At 35.1% G+C, this 22,527-nt stretch overlaps 1 protein-coding gene across 1 annotated transcript; it reads right to left on the minus strand.

Moving 5' to 3' along the window:
* Positions 1–401: 401 nt before the first annotated feature.
* LOC132130668 (neural proliferation differentiation and control protein 1-like) lies at positions 402–21,687 on the minus strand. Its single transcript, XM_059542446.1, has 9 exons — positions 21,284–21,687; positions 11,114–11,275; positions 3,913–4,005; positions 2,663–2,866; positions 2,210–2,276; positions 1,424–1,505; positions 1,250–1,329; positions 797–896; positions 402–685 (listed from the first exon to the last, which is right to left on the minus strand). The coding sequence occupies exons 1-9, from the start codon at positions 21,387–21,389 to the stop codon at positions 605–607; spliced, it is 975 nt and encodes a 324-aa protein (XP_059398429.1). The 5' UTR covers positions 21,390–21,687; the 3' UTR covers positions 402–604.
* Positions 21,688–22,527: the final 840 nt, after the last annotated feature.

Raw genomic sequence — 22,527 nt, forward strand, 5'->3', positions numbered from 1 at the left:
TTTTAGATCAGCATTGATAAAGACAACCAAAAGTCCACAATAAGAAAATAATACTCAGATAAGGAGAGAGAAATACTGTGTATTTCTTATACACAATAATCAGAAAAGGTGCTTCTGGAGGCAGCTTTGCCCAAAAACATGGAGACTGGTTCAAAAATGACATCTAGCTGAAAAAGATACTAATAAAGATTCCTAACACAACCCTAAATAGAATCGGTTTTAAAAGGGAGGTGACATAAAAAGATGAGAAAACCAACCCCAGATTTAAAGAATGAAGATGTGGTGCAAAGAAACCGCATTAAAAGGCCGGTCTGAGTTTCCACTGAGAGTTTGCGGTGCAAGAGTTCTTTCAGATTTCATATATGTGCATCTGAGTAAAAAGAAAACTTTTTAACCACTGCTGTCTTTTACTTTTATTTACCCGATTGACTACATACCATCTTCTTCTTCTTCAGTATCTTTAGTTTGGGTGTTTTTCTCACTTTGTTCTGAGATCTTCCAGAAAAAACAGTCATAGTTTTTTCATTCGTGTGTGGTGTAACAGATTCAGTGTTAGACCTATTCTAAATGTATGCAGGTGTGTGTGTGTGTGTGTGTGTCCAGGTCAGTTGTGGGAGTGTCCATTTCTCTGGGAGTGCAACGTGGAGTCGTCAAACAGTGGGTTTTTCACTTCCATCTCTCCAGTCTAGAGAATCAAATATATATTACTTATTTGAATTAATAGGGTCATAAAAACACATGCTAAACAGAGACACCACATGCTGAAGAACTGCTAAATGCAAAAATGTCTACACACCGGTGCCAGTCCGGGGCACTCGTACACAGTGAAATCTCCCACTTCATTCTCCTCATCTGATGTGGCCCCGGACTCTGAGACTTTAGGTTCTGCTTTATGTCTGTGTTCAAAATCAAAACAATTCTTTTAAATGTCTATAACAGATATAACACATTTTATGATACTTCCATGCAAAGATTAGTAAATACATATTTTTCACAAAGTTATGGCTGTTTTAACTCCATTGTCATTGTGTCACACAGCAAGTAGAATGATATGAAAGTGGAAGCAAATAAAAAGGAACATTACATGCATTTTCACATTCATGCTCTTGTTCAGCATTCTCTTTATGTGACTTATGATAAAAATTCACAAATAATGTTAAAGGAAATCACCAGGACAGAGAGAGAGAGAGAGCTGAGAAGAGATAATGCAGCTGAAGCGACTAAACTGATGAAGAGATCTTGTGCTTACTTGTCCATTGAAAGCATCTGTTGTTTCTGATGCTGGTAGTGATACATCTGAGCACTGTGAGCCAGATTTGCATCCCCAGACTAAAACATGGAGAGACATGGTCGATTACAAAAGTGTCAAAGTGATTATTTTATTTTTGGATGTATGGACTGGTATTAAAGTGAATGCTCTTACTGAAGTATGATTATTATTAGGGCCTGCAGCATGAAAGGCAGGGTAATCAACTTTCTGGGCCAGACGAGTTTCTCTCTGTACCCTGTAAATAAAAAAGGCTAAAGTTGGCAATAGAAAACACTGAGATTTACACTGAAATGTAGATTGTTTAAAAGAAATACACACCTAATTTCTTTAAATTATTTGTCAACTAAGGGTGCACAGAACGTAAAAAATAAAAAAATTAATTAAAATGAGAATATTTTTATAATTATATAAAATTATATAAAAAAGACATTTAAAGAATATAAAAAATGAATTATTTATATACTCAAATAATATGTATTTTTCTTATTTAAAAGAATCTATACATGGAATTTTTTTTTTTGCTAGATTTATAAATAATATTCAAACTATTGTATGAAAAAAACAAAACAGAATATTAAACATAATATTAAAAATATTATAAATAAATATTTATAGTATGCAATACAAAATAATAAAAAAATAAGAGATGGCCATTTTTGTTTTTGACCTTTCAATAAAATAGTTAAATACCACAGAATTCATTTTTACTTTTTGTTGTTAAATTGAACTTTTTTTTTTTACGTTGCGGGATGCAAGACAATTTCAGCAATAAAAGTGAAATTGAAAACTGAAATTTAGAAAAGCTTCTATCTTTATCAGGTCATTAGACTGAACAGGAAGTTTGTTAAAAACACACTATAGGGCATGATAAAGGTTTAAGCTGACAAACTGAATCATGGATAAATAGAAATAACAATAATAAAAAAAGATTCAACTTACCTGATCCAGCAGACTGCAGCGATGATGAGCGCCATGGATCCCATGATGATGCATAAAGATATCATCACTGCTCCCAGTTACAAACACATACAATTACAAGACAGACAGAAAAACTATGAGAAGAACTGTCATAAACAGATCGAAATGAGGTAACGGTACACTCTCAATAACAGCATGTGCATGAAGTGTGCACATTAACTGACACATGCCAGAGACGTTTCGATACAATTCAGAAAGGCTCACAGTGTACTAACATCTGAGGACAAGCCAATTATAAAAGTAACATCATGTGATGAGCCTGCTGTTAAAATGGCTTTAAAAATAGAACACAGAAAGATTTCTGTGGAAACCGGGTCAAAAAGCATACTGAAATGATAAAAATAAAATCAAGTCACAACACACTGATCATAATTAGGCTTTAAATAAAATCAGAAAAAACCTAGTGACACATACAGACTAGCAGGCTGTCTCTGGAAGAGTGGGGGGAGATGATCGGCCCATGGCGGTTGGATGAGTTTGTGACTGGTGTGGGAGATTTAGGGGTCTGGTGTGTTGGTATCAATGGGCCACTGGTCGCTGGTTCTACAGTTGTGGCTTTGTACAGACTCTTCTGCTTCGATTCTGACTGAGATTGCGGAGAAGACTGAGAGCGAGAGTCTAAAGAGGTGAAGAAAGAAAAATGGCATAAAAATAACTGTTAACAACAAAATTTCAGCTGATTTGCAAAAAGGCCTAATATTACCTAGTTTGATGATGCAAAAAATTTACCATCACTGTTTTTTTTAATACAAAAGAAGATTTTTCAAATTATATATGTTTCAGCTTTAATGCACTTATCAAAAAAAGCAGTCTAACATCAAAAAGTTATAATGAAAAAGAATGTATAAAAACTAAATGTAAATCTGCACACGAGTTGAAAATATTTTCAAATATTACATTTAATATCAATGAGTTTTACATAAACACAAGATTATAAATAAACATGCTTTTTACACAAAATCTGAAATGTTTTGGATGACGCAAAACACCTGCAGATGTAGCATCATGCATTTACTGGCCATCATTACCCTTTAAATCAGAATTTGGAATAAAATCATGTTTTCAGAATCATTCATACATGTACAAATGGGCTGAGAGTTAAACAAATAGTTCTAATCTGGCTCAGAGGAAGACAGGAGTCATGTCTTTGTGGCAGTTTTTCATGTGATGAAGGGATAATACAACACTTCTTCACCTTATAAATAGTTGTTGAAAAGAAAAAAATGATCAGATCAGATTTTGTGAAAGGGTGTGACGTCCAACAGTAAAACTGCCACTAGTTTTGGAATCAAAAAACTGCTAAATTAGTAAGTAACAAGAACTGGTTTTGATTCAACACATATGATATAGGACAGTATTCATTTTTGTCATTATTTTAGCATTACATTTTTTTTTTATCTAATGTTTCTCATGTTACGGCAATACATTCCCGTTTGCAGTATCTTTCCACTGTTAAGTACGCAGCAAATGTTTCTGCGAATCAAATGTACCGTTATTTGTCACACTGGCGAAGCACACCACATTTAAACAGAAACTTCACACATAGTAAAGAGGGAGCAAGGGGCAATGTTCAGATGGGGTTTGTTATGAATCATGACCGCTATAACCGCTTCACTACCTCGCTAACCATAACCACATAGATTCAAAGAACACACAGTCCAAACCTGGCTGTTTGACTTGTAACATTTGCTGCTTGGCAATGACAGAGGACAGATAGTCGATTTCTTCATCAACAACAGGATGGGAGGCTGTGGAAATAAAGATAGAATGTGATATGATAAAAACAATAATATATATATATATAATCAAATACAAACAAACATGGTTCTGCCACTGAACAGGCACAAAAGGCACAGTACCATGTTTACATTTTTTCTGTACTTTATCCCAAACTTAGTTCAGCTTACTCAATTGTATTGGGAGTAGAATTGTGCCGGTATTCGGTAATGCGATATATTGCGGTGATTAATATACACACGATATTGTTATTGTGGGTACTTCTAAATATCATGTATAAATATACATTACAAATAATTCAGAATTTGGAATGCATTTTAAGAATATTATTCCCATCAGCTGCTTAAAATGCACAACATCGCTGTGAGCTGCTTGAAAGAGCGCATGCGCTCTGATGTAAACAAGCGGCGCATGAGAAGCACATGGAGGAACACATGAGAGATGCGCTGAATGAAAGCACATTCACTCTCTGACAGCAGATGGCGCTAAAATGCAAGCGTTATTTAAAATTGGTTATTTAAAATTAAATAATTTTAAATAACCATTCAGATTTGTGTTTTCCCTAGTGTTTATTACAGAGCCAACTACTGAAATATTTAGACTTAATAGGCTATTTATCTTCAAACATTTTTTATTTTATTTTATTTTTTTATCTGGACTACAAATGCCCTAGATATTGTTTGAAAGTGTTTTGACCTTTTATTGTTCAATCACACTTTACATTATGGCTTCATTAGTTAACATAAACTGCCAATGAAAAAACTATTCTGAATATTCATTAAATCTTAGGTATTCCAATATTTAATAACACATTGTTAAAATTGAAAGTTGCAACTGTGTTATTTAATGAACTAACATGAACTAAGACTTGTATTTTTTAACAAAGATTAATAACTTCTATAGTAAATGTAGCTATTGCTCATTGTTTAGATGTGCATTTATTGAATGAGCACTATGCGATGTCCGAACTGATTACACTACATTTTATGTATTGCACTGTATTTTATGTAAAATCATTTTCTATTTTTAAACCGTCTTAAATTCATTTTAAGTCCATTTTTAAATAATTTTCATTTTCAAGTTCTTAAATTGCTTGTTTTATTTTTGTGATTATTTTTCTTTTTTTACTTTCTTTTATGTAAAGCACTTTGAATTACAATTGTGTACGAAATGTACTATATAAATAAACTTGCCTTGAATGTTAATGCATTAACTAAGGTTAACTAATGAGGTCTTACTGTAAAGTGATACCTATTGGTTTTTATAGTTTAAAACATTTAACTTTTATATATTTTTCTGTATTGCTTTATTGTTTTAAATGTTTAGTTATTTTTATTATTAGAAAAAGTTATTTAACCTTTTATATTGTATTATGACCACTTTTTAAAACAAAATTTCAATACCGTGATAACACCGTATACCGTGATAAAAGCATTATCAATTAACTGCAACAGGAACATTTGATACCGGCATATCCCTAATTGGGAGTAAATTATGAAACTTTGGTCTATGAGAGAAGTGTGTTGACTGGATTGTGTGTGTCCTGAGAGTGAGAGTGTGCCAGAGTGCTGTTTGTTTGACACGCTCTAAAGGGAAAATAAAGGCAGCACGTGGTTTAATAGCACGCTTGGCCAGACAGTAACTGCATTCCAAGACTATGGAAGATCATCTCTCTTGACAACCAGCCTGTGTGTGTGTGTGTGTGTGTGTGTGTGGCCAATGAGAGGGTGTGTATGACCGCTCATAACCTCTTACACACTGGAACACAACACTAACTCCGGCAACGTTCAGAAGGGAAAGAGCTGTGAGGGTTGAACCATTGAATCAGTAAACTGATTTTAAAGAACTGATTCACAGAAAGGAATCAAAACTCTTGAATAAATCAATTTAAATAGAAGGCAATATTGAGAATAATTCAGTCTTAGCACTTCCATACTCAGCAGCATTATTTAAGAGAAAATGTATCAACATAATAATTTTCTATTAATTAACTAATATTCATTAAATTATCCAGCACTGGTAGTACATGATCTATCAGCAACAAAATAATATCATATATATGGTCAAAGTTCATTATGTCATCATATATGTCAACAATATTGAATAAACTATAAATATTCATTACTTCATTCAAACCCAGCTGATAAATTTTATATAATAAAAAAATAACACTGAATATATTGTTAATATTATTTACACCATCCAGCCCTATTGATTAATTTTATATATAAAAAAAGATTACACTGAATACATTGTACATTATGAACAAATCCTAGTGGTTAATTTTATTTTATTATCAATATAATTATATAAAATATATCAGTAACAGTTTACAATAAAATTAATAATAAAATGATAATATAATAAAATAATATTAATGCATTAACTAACAATGAGTAATACAAATCTTTGTTAATGTCAGATAAATAAAATAATATTGAATACACTATAAATATTAACTGTATTATCCAGCCCTGGTTGGTTAATTTTATACAGTCCAATAAAAAAAATTGTTTTTTTTAGATCTAATAATATCGAGTAGATCATAATGTAATATATCACCCAGCCCTGTTTTTTTTCCTCTTCCTTTAAACACACATTGACACATCGACAAAAGTCACACACACACACACACACACACGCACACACACACACACGCACGCACACACGCACACACACAAAGTTAACAGCCATGACAATGCATGGTGAGGTGTTGCATTTGGTACAAAGCTTGTGTCTGCAAAGAGCTGGGAAACAAATAAAGTGTCATTTCCATACAGCAACCTTATGCTGATCATCAACCTTGCACATAAAACTTTCCTCAGCACTGTACCGCAGAGAGCTAACAGACCGGGGCTACTAGAAAGCAGAAAGTTTATTGTGATGCAGACAGGTTTGTGTTTAGTCTACAGAAGACTAGCCATCTGCCTGATGTGACAAAACAGAACCGCACATATCACTGTCTCCACAGCAGGTGTCAAAGGAGGCGGATCAAACCATCTGCACTTATGAGGGGACAAGTGGACCTGTAAATCTGGTTTACACATAAAGGGGACATTTACAAACAGTCCAGCCTGACTAGAGCTGATGTACGAGCAGCAGAATTAACTATTTCATAAAGACTCAGCAGGTGCTAGATGTACAAAAGCAACTATTGCCACAATTTTACATGTAATTTAATCTGTAAACACCATAATGAATCAAACTTTTATGAAATCAAATGAGTATTTGTTAAAAGTGTATAAGTTTATATCAAATGAGTATTTGTGAAAAGTGAATAAATAAAGATTAATTTTAAACTAAGATTATATTATTTGATTTTCATTGCTCACTACAAGAATGTACTGATGGGAAAATTCACACTGTTAAAAAAAAAGTTTTTTTAAGCTGTAAATAAAACAAAAAGATGACTGGAGTGCGTTTCTTAGTTAGACACTATTTTAGTCTTTCTATTTCAAAACTTCATGTTTAAGTCAATGTGTTACTTGCTGTTTTTGTGTAACTGAAATTAATTAGCTATTTCTGAGTGAAAATTGTTCCTAAACAAATTTGATACCACAGACCATTTACTGTTGAATTTGCATGTAAAACAAGCATTTTAACCTTAAAAAAAAGAATGCATGAATTTGTATGACTCCTGAGTTTTGTTAGTTTATCATGCAGCTTTCAATAACTAGTCAGATACAAAAGCTCTGACATGCATCTAAATCCAAACGGCAAAAAGAAGGCTATTTTTGAAGTTTTGGACGTGTTTATACGGCCATCTAGTGGTGACTTCACTAAGTGCATTGGTCAGAGATTATCAGGTGTTTTTGACAGAGGATTGACTGCTCAAATCAAAAACGATGTAGTGATGACACATCAATACAACTCAAATCAAAAAAAAAAAAAAAAGGTACAATTATTCTGTATTATGTGATTCAATGAAATGCAAGTTAACACCGAAATAGTACAACCAGACAGTCTGTTTCAGTCAATGTGAATCAGAATCAGAATCAGAATGAGCTTTATTGCCAGGTATGTTCACACATACGAGGAATTTGTTTTCGTGACAGAGCTCCGCAGTGCAACATAACAGCGACAGAACAAAAAACACAATAAGGAATAAAAAATACAAAAAAATACAAATAGGTGGGTAAGGATTGACAATATACAAATTGACAATGTATGGCAGGTATATTAAAAAGAGCATTTATGTATGTACATGTATATTATGTGGAAAAATTGTAACTGTACGCTAAGTATGTGTGTTTGGATAAATAAGTGTATGTGTATATAAATATAAATATAAGTATTATAGTGTGTTCCATGTATGTACATGTATATTATGTGCAAAAGATTTACGTGTACGCTAAGTATGTGTGTTGGATAAAAAGTGTAGTGAATATAAATATAAATAGTGTAGTGTGTCCCACAGTTATTATCAGCTGTTCATAAGATGGATTGCCTGAGGGAAGAAACTGTTCCTGTGTCTGGTCGTTCTGGTGCTCAGTGCTCTGTAGCGTCGACCAGATGGCAACAGTTCAAAGAGGGAGTGTGCTGGATGTGAGGGGTCCAGAGTGATTTTAACAGCCCTTTTGCTCACTCTGGATAAGTACAGTTCTTGAATAGATGGGAGGGTTGTACCGATGATTTGCTCGGCAGTCCGGACTACCCTCTGTAGTCTTCTGAGGTCAGATTAAGAAGCTGAGCTGAACCAGACAGTTAGTGAAGTGCAGAGGATGGATTCGATGATGGTGGAGTAGAAATGTTTCAGCAGCTCCTGTGGCAGGTTAAACTTCCTCAGCTGGCGAAGGAAGTACAACCTCTGCTGGGCCTTTTTCACAATGGAGTCAATGTGAATGTCCCACTTCAGGTCCTGAGAGATAGTGGTGCCCAGGAACCTGAATGACTCCACTGCAGTCACAGTGCTGTTCATGATGGTGAGTGGGGGGAGTGCAGGGGGGTTTCTCCTGAAGTCCACGATCATCTCCACTGTTTTGAGCGTGTTAAGCTCCAGGTTGTTGAGACTGCACCAGACAGCCAGCTCTTTAACCTCCTGTCTGTAAGCAGACTCGTCACCGTCCTGAATGAGGCCGATGAGTGTGGTGTCATCTGCAAACTTCAGGAGCTTGACAGAGGGGTCCTTAGATGTGCAGTCATTAGTGTACAGGGAGAAGAGCAGTGGGGAGAGAACACAGCCCTGGGGAGCTCCGGTGCTGATTGTACGGGTGCTGGATGTGTATTTTCCCAGCCTCACTAGCTGCTGCCTGTCTGTCAGGAAGCTGTTGATTCAAAGACAGACGGAGGTGGGCACGGAGAGCTGAGTTAGTTTGGGCAGGAGGAGGTTTGGGATGATCGTGTTGAAGGCAGAGCTGAAGTCCACAAACAGGATCCTCACATAGGTCCCCGGTCTGTCTAGGTGTTGCAGAACATAGTGCAGTCCGATGTTTACTGCATCGTCCACAGACCTGTTTGCTCTGTAGGCAAACTGAAGAGGATCTAGCAAGTGTCCAGTGATGTCCTTCAGGTGGGCCAGCACCAGTTTTTCAAATGACTTCATGACTACAGACGTTAGAGCCACAGGCCTGTAGTCATTTAGTCCTGTAATTTTGGATTTCTTTGGTATGGGGATGATGGTGGAGCGTTTGAAGCATGAAGGGACTTCGCACAGCTCCAGCGATCTGTTGAAGATCTTTGTGAAGATGGGGGCCAGCTGGTCAGCACAGGATTTCAGACAGGCTGGTGTAACACAATCTGGGCCTGGTGCTTTTTTCCTTTTCTGCTTCCTGAAGACCTGGCGCACCGCATCCTCGCTGATCTGTATTGCAGGTGTGGGGGAGAGGGGGGATGCAGGAGGTGTGTGTGGAGGTGTGAGGTGTGGGAGGTGTGAATGGTGATGCAGGAGGTGTGAATGGTGATAAAATCAGGAAGGTGTTTATTGACTGCTGTCCTGGTCTCTGGTATCTCTCTCTGTCCAATCAGATGAGACTGCTGACCTACATAGACAGATGACGATTAGTCGCAGATGCTTCGGTTTAGTTGATGGCTGTTAAATACCTTGTCAATGTGGCCCAAACTCAAGGGCTGAAAAAAAATTAATAAATCAGGATTTCAAATATATTATGGGGTATAAAAATCCACATGAATTTGTACTGTTCTTTAAAACTCTAAAACACCTAGTGTTATAGACTCATGACAATATTAAAGCAAAGAGTCTTGTGACACAGGACTGTTTGATCAGTAAACTCTTTAACAGCAGGTGCCACCTTGGTCTAACATTCACTATCGCTTTAATTACGCTGTTTGAAGAGACAAATAAGAGACAAAACTGCTCCAAAAATCAAGGTAAACTATCCTTCTTTAGAATACGGAGCAGAATATGTTTAATCAATATATCTATAAATTAATAATGATGTAAAATTTTAATTATATTATATAATTAAATAATAATTAAATTATTCAGCAAATTAAAACCAAATAAATGAATACAAATTATAATTGATATATATCATGAAAAAATATATATACACATATAAAAATAAAAAGAATAACATATTGCTAAAAACGACAACATTTTACACAAAAGAAAAACCTATTGCAATAGATTTGAAAAAAGAGTGCTATTTTTTATCTTTATGCTAGAGCAGCTCTCACATGGAATTACATTAAAGCTTTACTATTGCTTTGTAACGATTTGTATTGTAAAAAGCGCTATACAAATAAACTTGAATTGAATTGAATTAAAGCAAAGGCAGCACACAGACACACGCGTGCACGCTTACAATCCATCTGATTAAAATCAGCCATGTGCCTCAACCACACGAGGAGAGAGAGAGAGAGAGATCAAGCATTATGTTTACCACAAAACCAAAAGAAACGAGAGCATTAGCACAGAACAGATGATGGGAGGATCTGCGGTCTAAACCATCAACATCATCTCCTCTTTCACAATGGCTTTAGTTGCAAGCCGAGGGTTCGATTAATGAATGCACAGTATTCGGCTCGAGGAAAATGGTTGTGTGTCGCCTGACTCACAGTTTGTTGATGCACAAGCACCAAAGTACAGGCCAGATTAGACAATAGTTGCTAAATAAATCCTGACACAGTAGCTAGACGTGGGGTATGGTGGGTGTGTGAAAGTCTTCGTACCGTGATGGTGGTCCCGGGGAAAGTGTGTACTGTGAGAAACACAACGTCCTGCTTCATCTTCCTCCAATGGGGTGAGGCAGGGGCCACAGTAGGAGGAGCCGGGCTTGCAGAAGTGCCGCCCCTTTCTTGCACAGTCTATGTGATCGGGGCACTTGTTTGCTGAGAAAATAGAAAAGACATGTTGAAAGAATAATAATTAAAACAAATGACACAGTCTAACTTTTCTAGTGCCCTGAAGTGCTACATGTCACATGCCATGTGTTTGAATAATAATGTGCCTTAAAATCATTATGCAGAAGTGCACAAGGTGTTAAAGGCAGGTGAAGAAAATGTTGTTTATTCAAATTCATCATTTCCTCTGAAACCATGCTTGCATTTAAAGTCACCTTTAATGTTTTTTATTGGTGTTGCGGTTTCTTTAGGTAGAGAATATTATTATGCCACTATAAATATTCACTTCACATGTACATGAATAGAACAGAAGGAAATGACATAAAAGCCTGTTTTGTTGATATAGAGCTTTCCTTGCATTGAACTTGAAAATTCCTTGAAGCCTTGAAAACATTCAATTGTAGAAAGTACCAAATGATATCAATGCTATTGAATTCAGTCTGCCTCATATCCTTGACTCTCAACCAGAGAGACTCTAAAATCAGTCATCGGTACAAACACCCTTGAATGAAAGAAATCGGTCCATGGATGCAATCATAATCTCAGCTCCTTCTCTTCAATGATACTTTTTCATATGTGCTCCTATTCTCTATTAATCCCTCAATTTTCTGTGTAATTCACTGTGGGAGACTGAGTCAGCAGCAGGTGAGTGTGTGCCGTGATAGTGCTTGTGGATTTCATTCTGGATGAGGGTTATTTTTTTATTAACACTATATTTACAGTGTTACTATGTCCGTCCGTAGTGTTACGGACATCAGTAGGAACTCAGAGCCGAGTGTCAACCTAATAACAAATGTTCCATCCGGAAGAATTTAAATCAAACAATCATTCATGATTTGACGGCTAGTTCCTAATGAAGAATGAAGCTTAACTGGACTAACGGTCTAAGACAAACTTGTTTAAATTTCAAATGGCTTACAAAAACTATTTTTATTGTTGCAGTGGCATTTTATTCACGGGCCTCCTTGAGGACGATGTGTTTCCTGGCAACAATACGTATTTAAAAAAAGCTGTTATGAAAGCATAGAAGTGCCCCGCCAAGGCTTATGCTTCTGTACACCACAGCAGGAATAAACACACACACACGTTTGTTTTTGTGAAAAGTGGGGACATCCCATAGGCGTAATGGTTTTTATACTGTACAAACTCTATATTCTATGGCCCTACACCAAACCTACACTTAACCCTAACCCTCACAGGAAACTTTGTGCATTTTTACTTTCTCAAAGAAACTCATTCTGTATGATTTATAAGCATTTTGAAAAATGGGGACATGGGTTATGTCCTCATAAGTCACCATCTCCTTGTAATACCTGTGTCATACCCATGTCATTATACAGAGTTGTGTCCTGATATGTCACAAAAACAAGAGTACACACACACACACACACACACACACACACACACGTTCGTATTCTAATAGACATTTTGTAAAACATTTAATTAATAAACTAGAAACAATTTAATATCAATTGGTGACCCAACCGACACCAGAATTGTTGATTAATTAAACTACCTTTGAAAAGATGGTCAGATTATTTTTAATTTTTTATTTTAAATAAGTTACGCTCATCAAGGCTGCATTTATTTAACCAAAAATACAGTAATATTATGAAATATGATTACAGTTTAAAATAACAAATTTTTATTTCAATACATTCTTAAATTGTAATTTTCTCTTTTGATGGCAAAGCCTAATTTTTAGAATTGTTAAATTCTTAAAAACTTATTCCAGTTTTCAGTGTCACACAGTCCTTCAGAAATCATTCTAGTATGCTGATTTGCTGCTCAAGAAAAAAATATTATTATTAATGTTGAAAACAGTGCTGCTAAATATTTTTGTGGAAACGTGATTGTTTTTTAATTCTTTAATGTTCTAAAGAACATCATTTGTTTGCGAAAGAAATCTTTGCACTGTCACTTTTGATCAAATTAATGCATCCTCGCTGAATTGAAGAATTAATTTATTTTTTATCATTTTTTTACTGACCCCAAACTCTTGACTAGTAGTGTCTTTAAAATAGTAACTGAAATATATAATATCAGCATAAACTGCACAAGCCTAAAACAACCATAATCTGTCACACAACTTGTTGGCGTTTGGCAGGTTTCTACCAAGTGACAGATGAATTCATGCCAAAAATATGATAGAGTTTAAACTGACAAAAAACAGGGAACATTTTTCTGTCTCCCCGTTAATGTTTATATGAAATATTGTATATATACATAAATCTTGTGTGCTGGTGGTGTGATATACTCGGTAAAGCTTTTATTGATTCCTGCAAGGATCTTGCCATCAGTTTTGACTATATCACCATTGTGCTGCTCAAAATGCATTGATTTCTGCTCATCAGTTACAGGGTACAGACCTCTTCTCTCATTAGTTTTTATAAAACACCACCAGATTGCTTTTAAATCTGGACGAGGAGTCATGAGAACTGAGATTAACTGACTAATGAGGTGCAACTGTATGTGTGCATGTGAGAGATACACATTCTTCTAAACACCCCGCTGGGCCGCCCACCTCCAGCCGGTCATGGACATTAATTTACACAATTAACCACAAGCTCAAGCTGCGCTTGGAAATAAGGGGGGAATTTGAAAGCAACAGGTTTTTCAAGCTACACTGCAGTAAATATACTTCTGTTTAAGTACTTCTTGACTACAGTATCATTTTGCTGAATGTTTATTCCCAAATTATCTTGGAGCACTACACAAATGTCTTCTTGAGTAAAATGATCTTATAGGAAAATATATATCTTAAAACTTTTAAGACTTTTTTTCCCCTGTGGAAACCAAAAAATATATATTTTGAAGAACTTGAAAAGGGTTTGAAAACAACATTGGACTCCACTGACTTGCTGCATGAACAAAAAACCTCTGAGATCTCTTTCAAAATATTTGTTTCTGTGTAGGACCCCTTTGTTTTAGCTGACGGGGCTTGCTGACTTACAGAAATCGTAATGTTTCTGGTTGGAGAAGATGCTTTGATCGCCAGTCCATCTTTGCTCATCAAAACATCGATGAAATAACACTGATTAAAGTCAATCCCGACAGACAACCTATAATTATATTTGGACTCTTTGAAGGACCAGCCAATAGTATTGAGATTGCATTCATGACATGTAGACCTTAAAAATAAAGGCAAGAACAGTGGATCTCACTGGACAAAGGGCCTTTTCTAAAGCAATCTCTCTCTCTCTCTCTATATATATGTGTATATATATCTCAAATACATATAAAATAATATAATATATAAAACTGAAACTAATATGCTACATAAGTGCATTTATCGGGACTGAAGCTAAATCAACTTTGCACTTAGCAAAAAAATAATAATAATAAATAAATAAAAATTATAAAGAAATGTGATTCGGTATTTTCTATTTGTAAATTATTTAAAATAAAATACTTAAAAATTAAATAAAACAAAATGTAAAAAACAAAAAAACAAAAAAAAAAACCATTCCTACATGGTTATGTGATCTACTAAATATCTTTGGTTGATGTTTTTCCTAATATTTATTATGAACTAGATTGCAAAACGGACTTTTACCATGGTTTTAAATGAATTTGAATTTTATAAATTAATGATAATGTAGAATAGGATTTTGGTCTTATCATACCAATTCAGATTTAAACAAGAAAAAGAAATGGGTGAATTCTTCTTTGGTTGTGCTGTTGTGTTACAATCAGGCATACAATCATGTCACTTAGAAATAAGAAATAAAACTGGTTGTAAACACATTGTTGTCACCCGTTCAAAACATCTGTAATTTTCCTAAAATAACACTAAAACTTCAAATCTTCCAAGTTGGCTATGAAGAAAGATTTTGTCCAAACATCTCTGGTCATTAGCTCGGCCAAAGAAAAAGTGCACACAATTACAGAAAGGTCAGCATATCATAAATGTGGATTAAAATGAATATTTCTAACCATCTGCTGCTGGCTCAGAAATCATTAATCGAGCTCTGAGCGGGAAGGAAGCCAACATCAGCACAGACTGCAGAACAGCAACACGGACAGCATGCTTACGTGACAATACTGACCGTTTCCATTTACTTTGTGAGGTAGGACGTTTCAACTGGATAATAATTTTGCAGTTGTGATAGGAGATGCCATCCATGAACAGGAAAGTGTGGTTGGATAAAAGGAAACTCTCATTGTGTGGATTTCCTGTTGCTCCACTTAAAGTCAAGCTGAGTGCCAGTTCTTTTGCCTGTTTAATTTGGACCTCTTCGATGGCTGCAGATACCCATGCTTCAGATGTAGTCATGTTATTAACCTATACTTTACATTCTCTGAAGATGAAATGTATGCAAATGCGAAAGTTTCTGCCAAAACAGATAAGGTGTTTAGACACCATAATGCATTTGCAGCTTTTTTCTTTTTAGCACCTTGCTATGTAGTAACTAGGTTTTCTAGGTGGCTGCTTTCTGGTCCAAGTCTAACAAACACATTGTCAAGTTTTGATTATAGTCAGAGATCTCAATATAGCTTGGGAGTTTTTTCACCTGTTTTCATCTCTTAAAACAGTATATCACACAATGTGATGTATCATTAATATTTGTGGCATTGTGCTTAAACAAATAGTCAATCCAATATCTTTGATCTGAAAATAGACCTCCAGAGTTGACTCTGAGACACTCCAAGCGTTAAAGGCAAAGGGCTCACCTGTTTCCATCCATCTGGCTCATTCTCACTCTCAGTACTTATTAACTTCATGGGAATAGTCTACAATCCCTGCTGCTGTGCAACTACATTGTACGGCTAACACCCATGTTGCAAGGTATTAATGCAATTACATCTGGATCGCACAATGATCACCATGACTGGGTTCTATTTCACACAAACATACTGGGCCACTCAAATGCAAAATGTAAATATCATTGTACAAAAATATGATTATTATATATATAATGGTATATCTTAAAATTAACAGAAAATATGTTTGCATCACTCCGATATGGTATTAAATCTATTTTTTGGAAATCAATATTAATTAATATAGCAATTTGAGTTTGGTATGATTTTTTTATATTTTAAAAGAAGACTCTTATGCTCACCAAGTCTGAATTTGATTAAAATACAGTCAAAACAGGAATACTGTGAAATATAATTACAATTTAAAATAACTTTTCTATTTTAACATATTTTAAAATGCATTTCATTCCTGTGATGGCAAAGTTGAATTTTCAGCAGATCATTCAAATATGCTGATTGGTCTTTTTGATATCATCAACAGTTTTCAGAGTTTAATATTATCAAACTGTTTAATGAAAACTAATGTAAAGTTCAAAAGAACATTATAAATATCTTTACTGTCACTTTCAATCAATTTAATGCATCCTTGCTGAATGAAATAACCAATTCCTTACTGACCCAATATTTTTGTACAGTAATGTGTGTGTGTGTGTGTGTGTGTGTGTGTGTATGTATATATGTATATGTATATATATATATATATGTATATGTATATATATATATATATATATATATATACACACACACACACACACACACACACACACACATACATACACATATACATATATACACATACATATATACACATACATACATACATATATATACACACACACACTTTACATACACACTATGTATCCTAAATAAACATACATCAAAACACATTTTGTTGACAGAAAATTCATGCAGTTTCTTTAAATTCTTTCAATTAATAATTTGAATGAATGTGTGAGAGTGAAGAAATGTAGTAGGCAGGCTTTCCCTCTTCATTTGCACAGAGTAACTGATAACAGTTTATTGTATGATCATTTTAATACTTCAATTCTACAGCAATAAAATATTTGATTGTGGGATTTCTAAGTACAGCAACACGTGTGACATGTGAATATAGATGGATATACAGGCATCAACTAGTGAAAAGACTGTTCTACAACCATACAAATGCAAACAGGCCACTAAACCCCAAACCAGTCTGTAAAGTTTTTAAAATTAATATGCTGCTTTACACATCCTTAGTACTTAGTTTCCTTACAAAATTATGAAATAAATACAAATTTAAACATATTGAACACAAAAGAGTTTTTGTTACATCAGACTGTGCTTCAAGTGTCTGAGGGTCTCTTCTAATCTGCCTGGCTTGGATCCTAATTACCAATAAAAATAAGAAACACCCTCATTAGTGAGAGAAGTGCAGTGGAGCACAGGAAATAAGAACCCAGTTTTATGCCCACATCTTTCAATAGCCACATTAAGACATTAAAAAGCCCTGCCATGAAACCACCCTTTTGGTTTAGGAAGCTTCCGTACAGTTCAGAAAGTACCTGTGTAAGTCCCAGCTGATCAAAATGTACCTTCTGCAACCAAGTTGGCAACCTGTGTACTCAATATGGGAAGACTTAAGGGTGGATGTTTGCTGTGTGTTACAAGTTACAAGCTGCTCAAGTTCTCAAGGGTGTGTTTGGATTTTATAGTGCATATTTAAACATGTAAACCATGATTGTTTCTGCCTTAACTTATCATGCCCGCAGCTGCTTGGTTCTCACATGGTGGGATTTGTATACAGTACGTGGACTCATTCAGGGATCGGATGCAGAGATAAGCCGCCGCTCTCAACGTGCACTCTGCAAAATCATCATTGTGGCAAGTAACAACAAGCTGTTTCCAGATCTCTGTATGGCCTTAGATCCTCATGTTCCCCTGAGACAACAAGTGCAGGGTCCAATTGTGCGGTTGCCACAGCAACACAGCTAACCTTTTCTCAATCCATTCAATCACCTATGAAGAGAGCAATGCCGCACTCAGACACCTCACACTACCCAAACACTTCTTATGTAAGTGCATTACAAAGTGAGCTGTGATGAGAACTGCAGTGTAATGGAAAGAGAATTTCCCTATATGTGAAACAGCAGGGTCCATTTGTTATATCTCTTTTACCCTGTGGTTTATGAGAAGCCGGGTTAAGTTGGCATTTTAAAGAACTCAAGTGTTTTTTAGATTGGTATGCTATAGTGCACAAACTAAAAGACCTATTTTCAAGCCTACCACTTGATTATACCAAAGCAGCTACAAAAGGCAGCAATTACTAGAGCTTACAAATCAAAATAAAAGAGGGCTCAGGACATAGCCCTGTTGTACCTCAAACCTTACATATAAATGCAAAACATTTCCGTGTTCTGACTGAGTTGTATTTAAAAATAAACACACACACGCATGCACGCACACACACACACACAAAACAGAAAATCAACAAAACAAAAATCAAGCAACAAGGCATTCAATGTGATCAGTTATATATTCATAATGAAGTGTCATTTAAACACATTGAATTATCTAGACTAGTCCATGTTCAGCTAAGTAACACAAATTAAAAACTCAAATAAAACAAACCAATAAAACATTTAATTCACGGGAATGAACAAATAAACTAGCCACAATATGAAGCCTCTTAATAACCTAAAGATGAACATTTGAACATTTAAGGGGCTCCACTTTTGGTGAAAATTTTCATAAAGCTTTCAAAATTGCCGCCAGACAGTGTGACCACATGGAGACTCATATCTCAGTATGCAATGATGCAACTGATTTGAAATCATAGGAGGTATGTAGTAACAAACACATCGATTTGTTTAGACATCAAGTATAATAATACATAACTTTTTCTTTTATAATCTGAGCTCAAATATGGAAGTGTGCTTAATGGGTACGTGAGCTTAATAATAAGTTTACCCTAAATAATAAAATTAAAAAAAACATTAAAAACATTTAAAACTAGAAATTGTTGCCTTGACAACCAATGGAAAGAAATCATTTAAGCCAAAGTACAAAATTATTACAGCTAAAATAAAAATGAAAAATGAAAGTATATAAAAAAAGTTAATTCAAAATATTAATAAAGACTCTATTAGCATATAAATAGAATAACACTGTATGTGATAATGTCCACAAATCAGCCTGAATTGGTAAAATTGGTGAAAAAATACTAGATTAAAGATGAACATTCATGACTGCAACTTTTATAACAATGAAAACATTTACAGAATATAATTATTGACTATTAATAGTAAAATAAATACTATGTAATAATATTAGAAAACTAAAAATAACATTAAAAATACAATAAATATTTTTGCTTTCATATTATTGTAGATATTAATGTTTGAAACACTGTTAAAAATGTTTTAAAACATACTTGATGGGACCTTCTATGCTACCTGGTTTTAATGAATAGAATGTTAAAATGTTATAAACAGATATAATTTTAGCTACCAGTACTTGTTAATTGTCCTAAATGTTAACTAAATGCTGCTTCACTGGCTTTGTATACTGGAAAACTGAAAACATCTAATGGAAATGGAACTTGAATTTCTTTTGGATAAAAAAACAAAATCCCAAAGTCAAAACAAAGTTCCAAGTTCGTCACCCACCACTGAGATTATCATGATAAATTTCATAAATGCGCTCCTCAAACAAACCAATTGGGGGTTTACTTTCATAAACAGTCTACAGGTTGCTTTGTTCACCTGTTTAAAACAGGCTTGATTATCCACACAAGCTCTGGTCACCATCTGTGAAACGACTGCAAGGCTAGCAGCTCTATATCCACAGATCTGTCTTTCTCTGTGAGTACAACCTGCTATTCTGCAGCAATCAGATCAACAACCTGAGGGAGGAGTTCAATGTGGCAGCTCTTTTCAGAAGTCACACGTTAGAGAACAAAAACAATCTACTTTACAATGTAAAAATGCATAAACATGTTTAGGCACTGAGATATGAGATGAGAGAGAGAGAGAGAGAGAGAGAGAAAGAGAGAAATGTTACTGAACACTAAAAACCCTTAGAGCAATATGGCAGGTAATAAAGGACAAAATTATCACATAAATAAATAAATGTTTTTATATTTTTTCCAGCAACCAGATATGCTCTGGGTGCTCATTGGGCAGATGTGTGTCAACGAGAAAGTAACTTGTCCAGCTGTTGTCATTCCCACAGGGGTCTGAAAAAGAAGCTTGGAAAGACAATCTCTGCTCATGTTCTTCATAATTATTGCACTCACATCCCACAATTCAGCTCACACAGCCAACTATGAACCTGTCAGGCTATTACAATGAACTTTTGATCCAATAATCAGACACTGACTCGACGAGCATGAAACAAAATGAAAACATATGGACTTCCTTTAGTCATATTTCTAATAAAGTAATGGGTCACCACAAGCTGATTAAAATTCTAAAATTTATAAAATCTAAATTTGAAAAATTGTGGATGAGCGACTGGCAATTATTGCATGATATCAAACACCATTTACACGCTTTCATTATGTTATGCTTACAATGCAACAACCGTTAACATAGAGTCTTGCACTTGACATTTCATTTTCATTTTACGTAATTAAATTTAACATGTGGTAGGGACAGTGTAACTTTAAGATAACCTTTAGCGTCTTAATTTGAGTTTTAGTAGAAGCTAACTTAATAGTGAATTTTTTTTCCGCATTTTTTCCTCTCTTTTCCCCACTAAAACTAGTTAGGGCTACTATAAAAACGCAACACTCAGTTTTATTAAATATGCAAATCTATTTTAGTTAATTATTATATCCATAAAGGGGTCCTGAGTTTAAAACAGTCGTAACCAACACTTTAACAGGAGAGGAAAACAGCCACAAGGAAATTCCATTTTCATGTTTGTTCCTCCACTCGTTTAACCGGATTAGGGTTTACATAGTCTAAACCTTGTTTATTCTAATTGGCAAATATCATTCGCAAAAAGTAATAAGGAATATCCCACATATATAAGCTAAACAATCCACAGGGGTATAAATAAACTCAAAATCAGCTTTGGAAATCAAGGATAACATTTAAACAGTAGTACATGAACCACTTTAAATAGTGTTTTCACATCACACACACTATGAAATACATAATAAATATTTAAAAACAAATGGCGTATGATAAACAAGAGCTCACAAAAGCTGCTGAGCCACTACCATATGTTAGACAGACGGATCCTTACCCGGCACTGTCGCACCGACGGCGGCGAGGATTACACAGATCAAGACCCCGGGCAGAATGAGGGAGGCCCGGGCTCGCCGTGCGCTCTGGCTCGGGGAAAACAACATCCTTCACCGCGCTTCTCAAGTCCAGGACACCAGATGAGAGCTCCGGAGTGTCATTATCACATCTGTGTGGGTGTGTGGGTCGTACACGACCGACAGAGACAAACCGGCCCGAATAAAGATGCGAGCTTCAACTCAAGAAGAGCGTTAAACCGGTGCCCGCGTGTTACAGAGCTAAAGATAGAGGAGAGAGATAGCGGCAGGAGGGAGGAGGATGATAGACACGCTACAGGACAGATTAGAACAGCTACATGCAGCAGCGCGAGGATGAATGAGCTCGTGACGCAATGACGCTGACGTGGATAACTCTTCTCTCAGGTGAGGGGACATTCTGTTACTAACGCAATAAAATATATTTAAGTTTTAAATAAAGAATAATTTGTAGCGACAAAATTATATATATATAATAATTTATTCGATCATAAAAAAAATAATAGAAGGGCACATGTCATCCTACTATAAATTGTCACAGTGGGAACTTGTCATTAAAGGAATTATTTACCCCAAAATGAATATTTGCTGGAAATTATATGTTCCATGTTCACATCCATTGCTTTTTTCAGTAAAAGAAAAAGTCATCTTGTCTGAATCAGGAGAGAAATGCAAACAGATCAAACACTGTTTACAAGCGAAGTCCAAGTTCTTAACAAATAGGACGGTGCATTTGGCATGAGAAAACAAATGGGCATGGACATTTTACCTGGAGGAAGCATTATTTTCACTGATCTATAAAAGAGAATTCATTATATAGATCAGTGGTTAATATGGATTAAGGTATAATGCCTAAATGATGGATTTGATGATAAGATTTTAATTGCTGGACTGGAGTCAAGTGGATTATTATGTGTTTATCAGAGGCTTGGACTCTCATTTTGACAGCACCCATTCACTACAGAAGATCCATTGGTGAGCAAGTGTGTAATGCTAAATTTCTCCCAAATCTGTTCCAATGAAGAAACAAACTCATCTACATCTTGGTTGACCTGTAGGTGAGTAAATATTCAGCAAATTTTCATTTTTGGATAAAGTATTCCTTTAACAGCCTCTTAAAGTCTTTTCAGTTAAAATGGCAAAAATATAAAACAAAAATAAAATCCTTGTTTTGGAAGAGAGACTGTCTTAAAAAATTACAAAATCTAAA

The sequence above is a fragment of the Carassius carassius genome, chromosome 47 (assembly GCF_963082965.1).
Source record: "Carassius carassius chromosome 47, fCarCar2.1, whole genome shotgun sequence".
NCBI classification, from domain to species: Eukaryota; Metazoa; Chordata; class Actinopteri; order Cypriniformes; family Cyprinidae; genus Carassius; species Carassius carassius.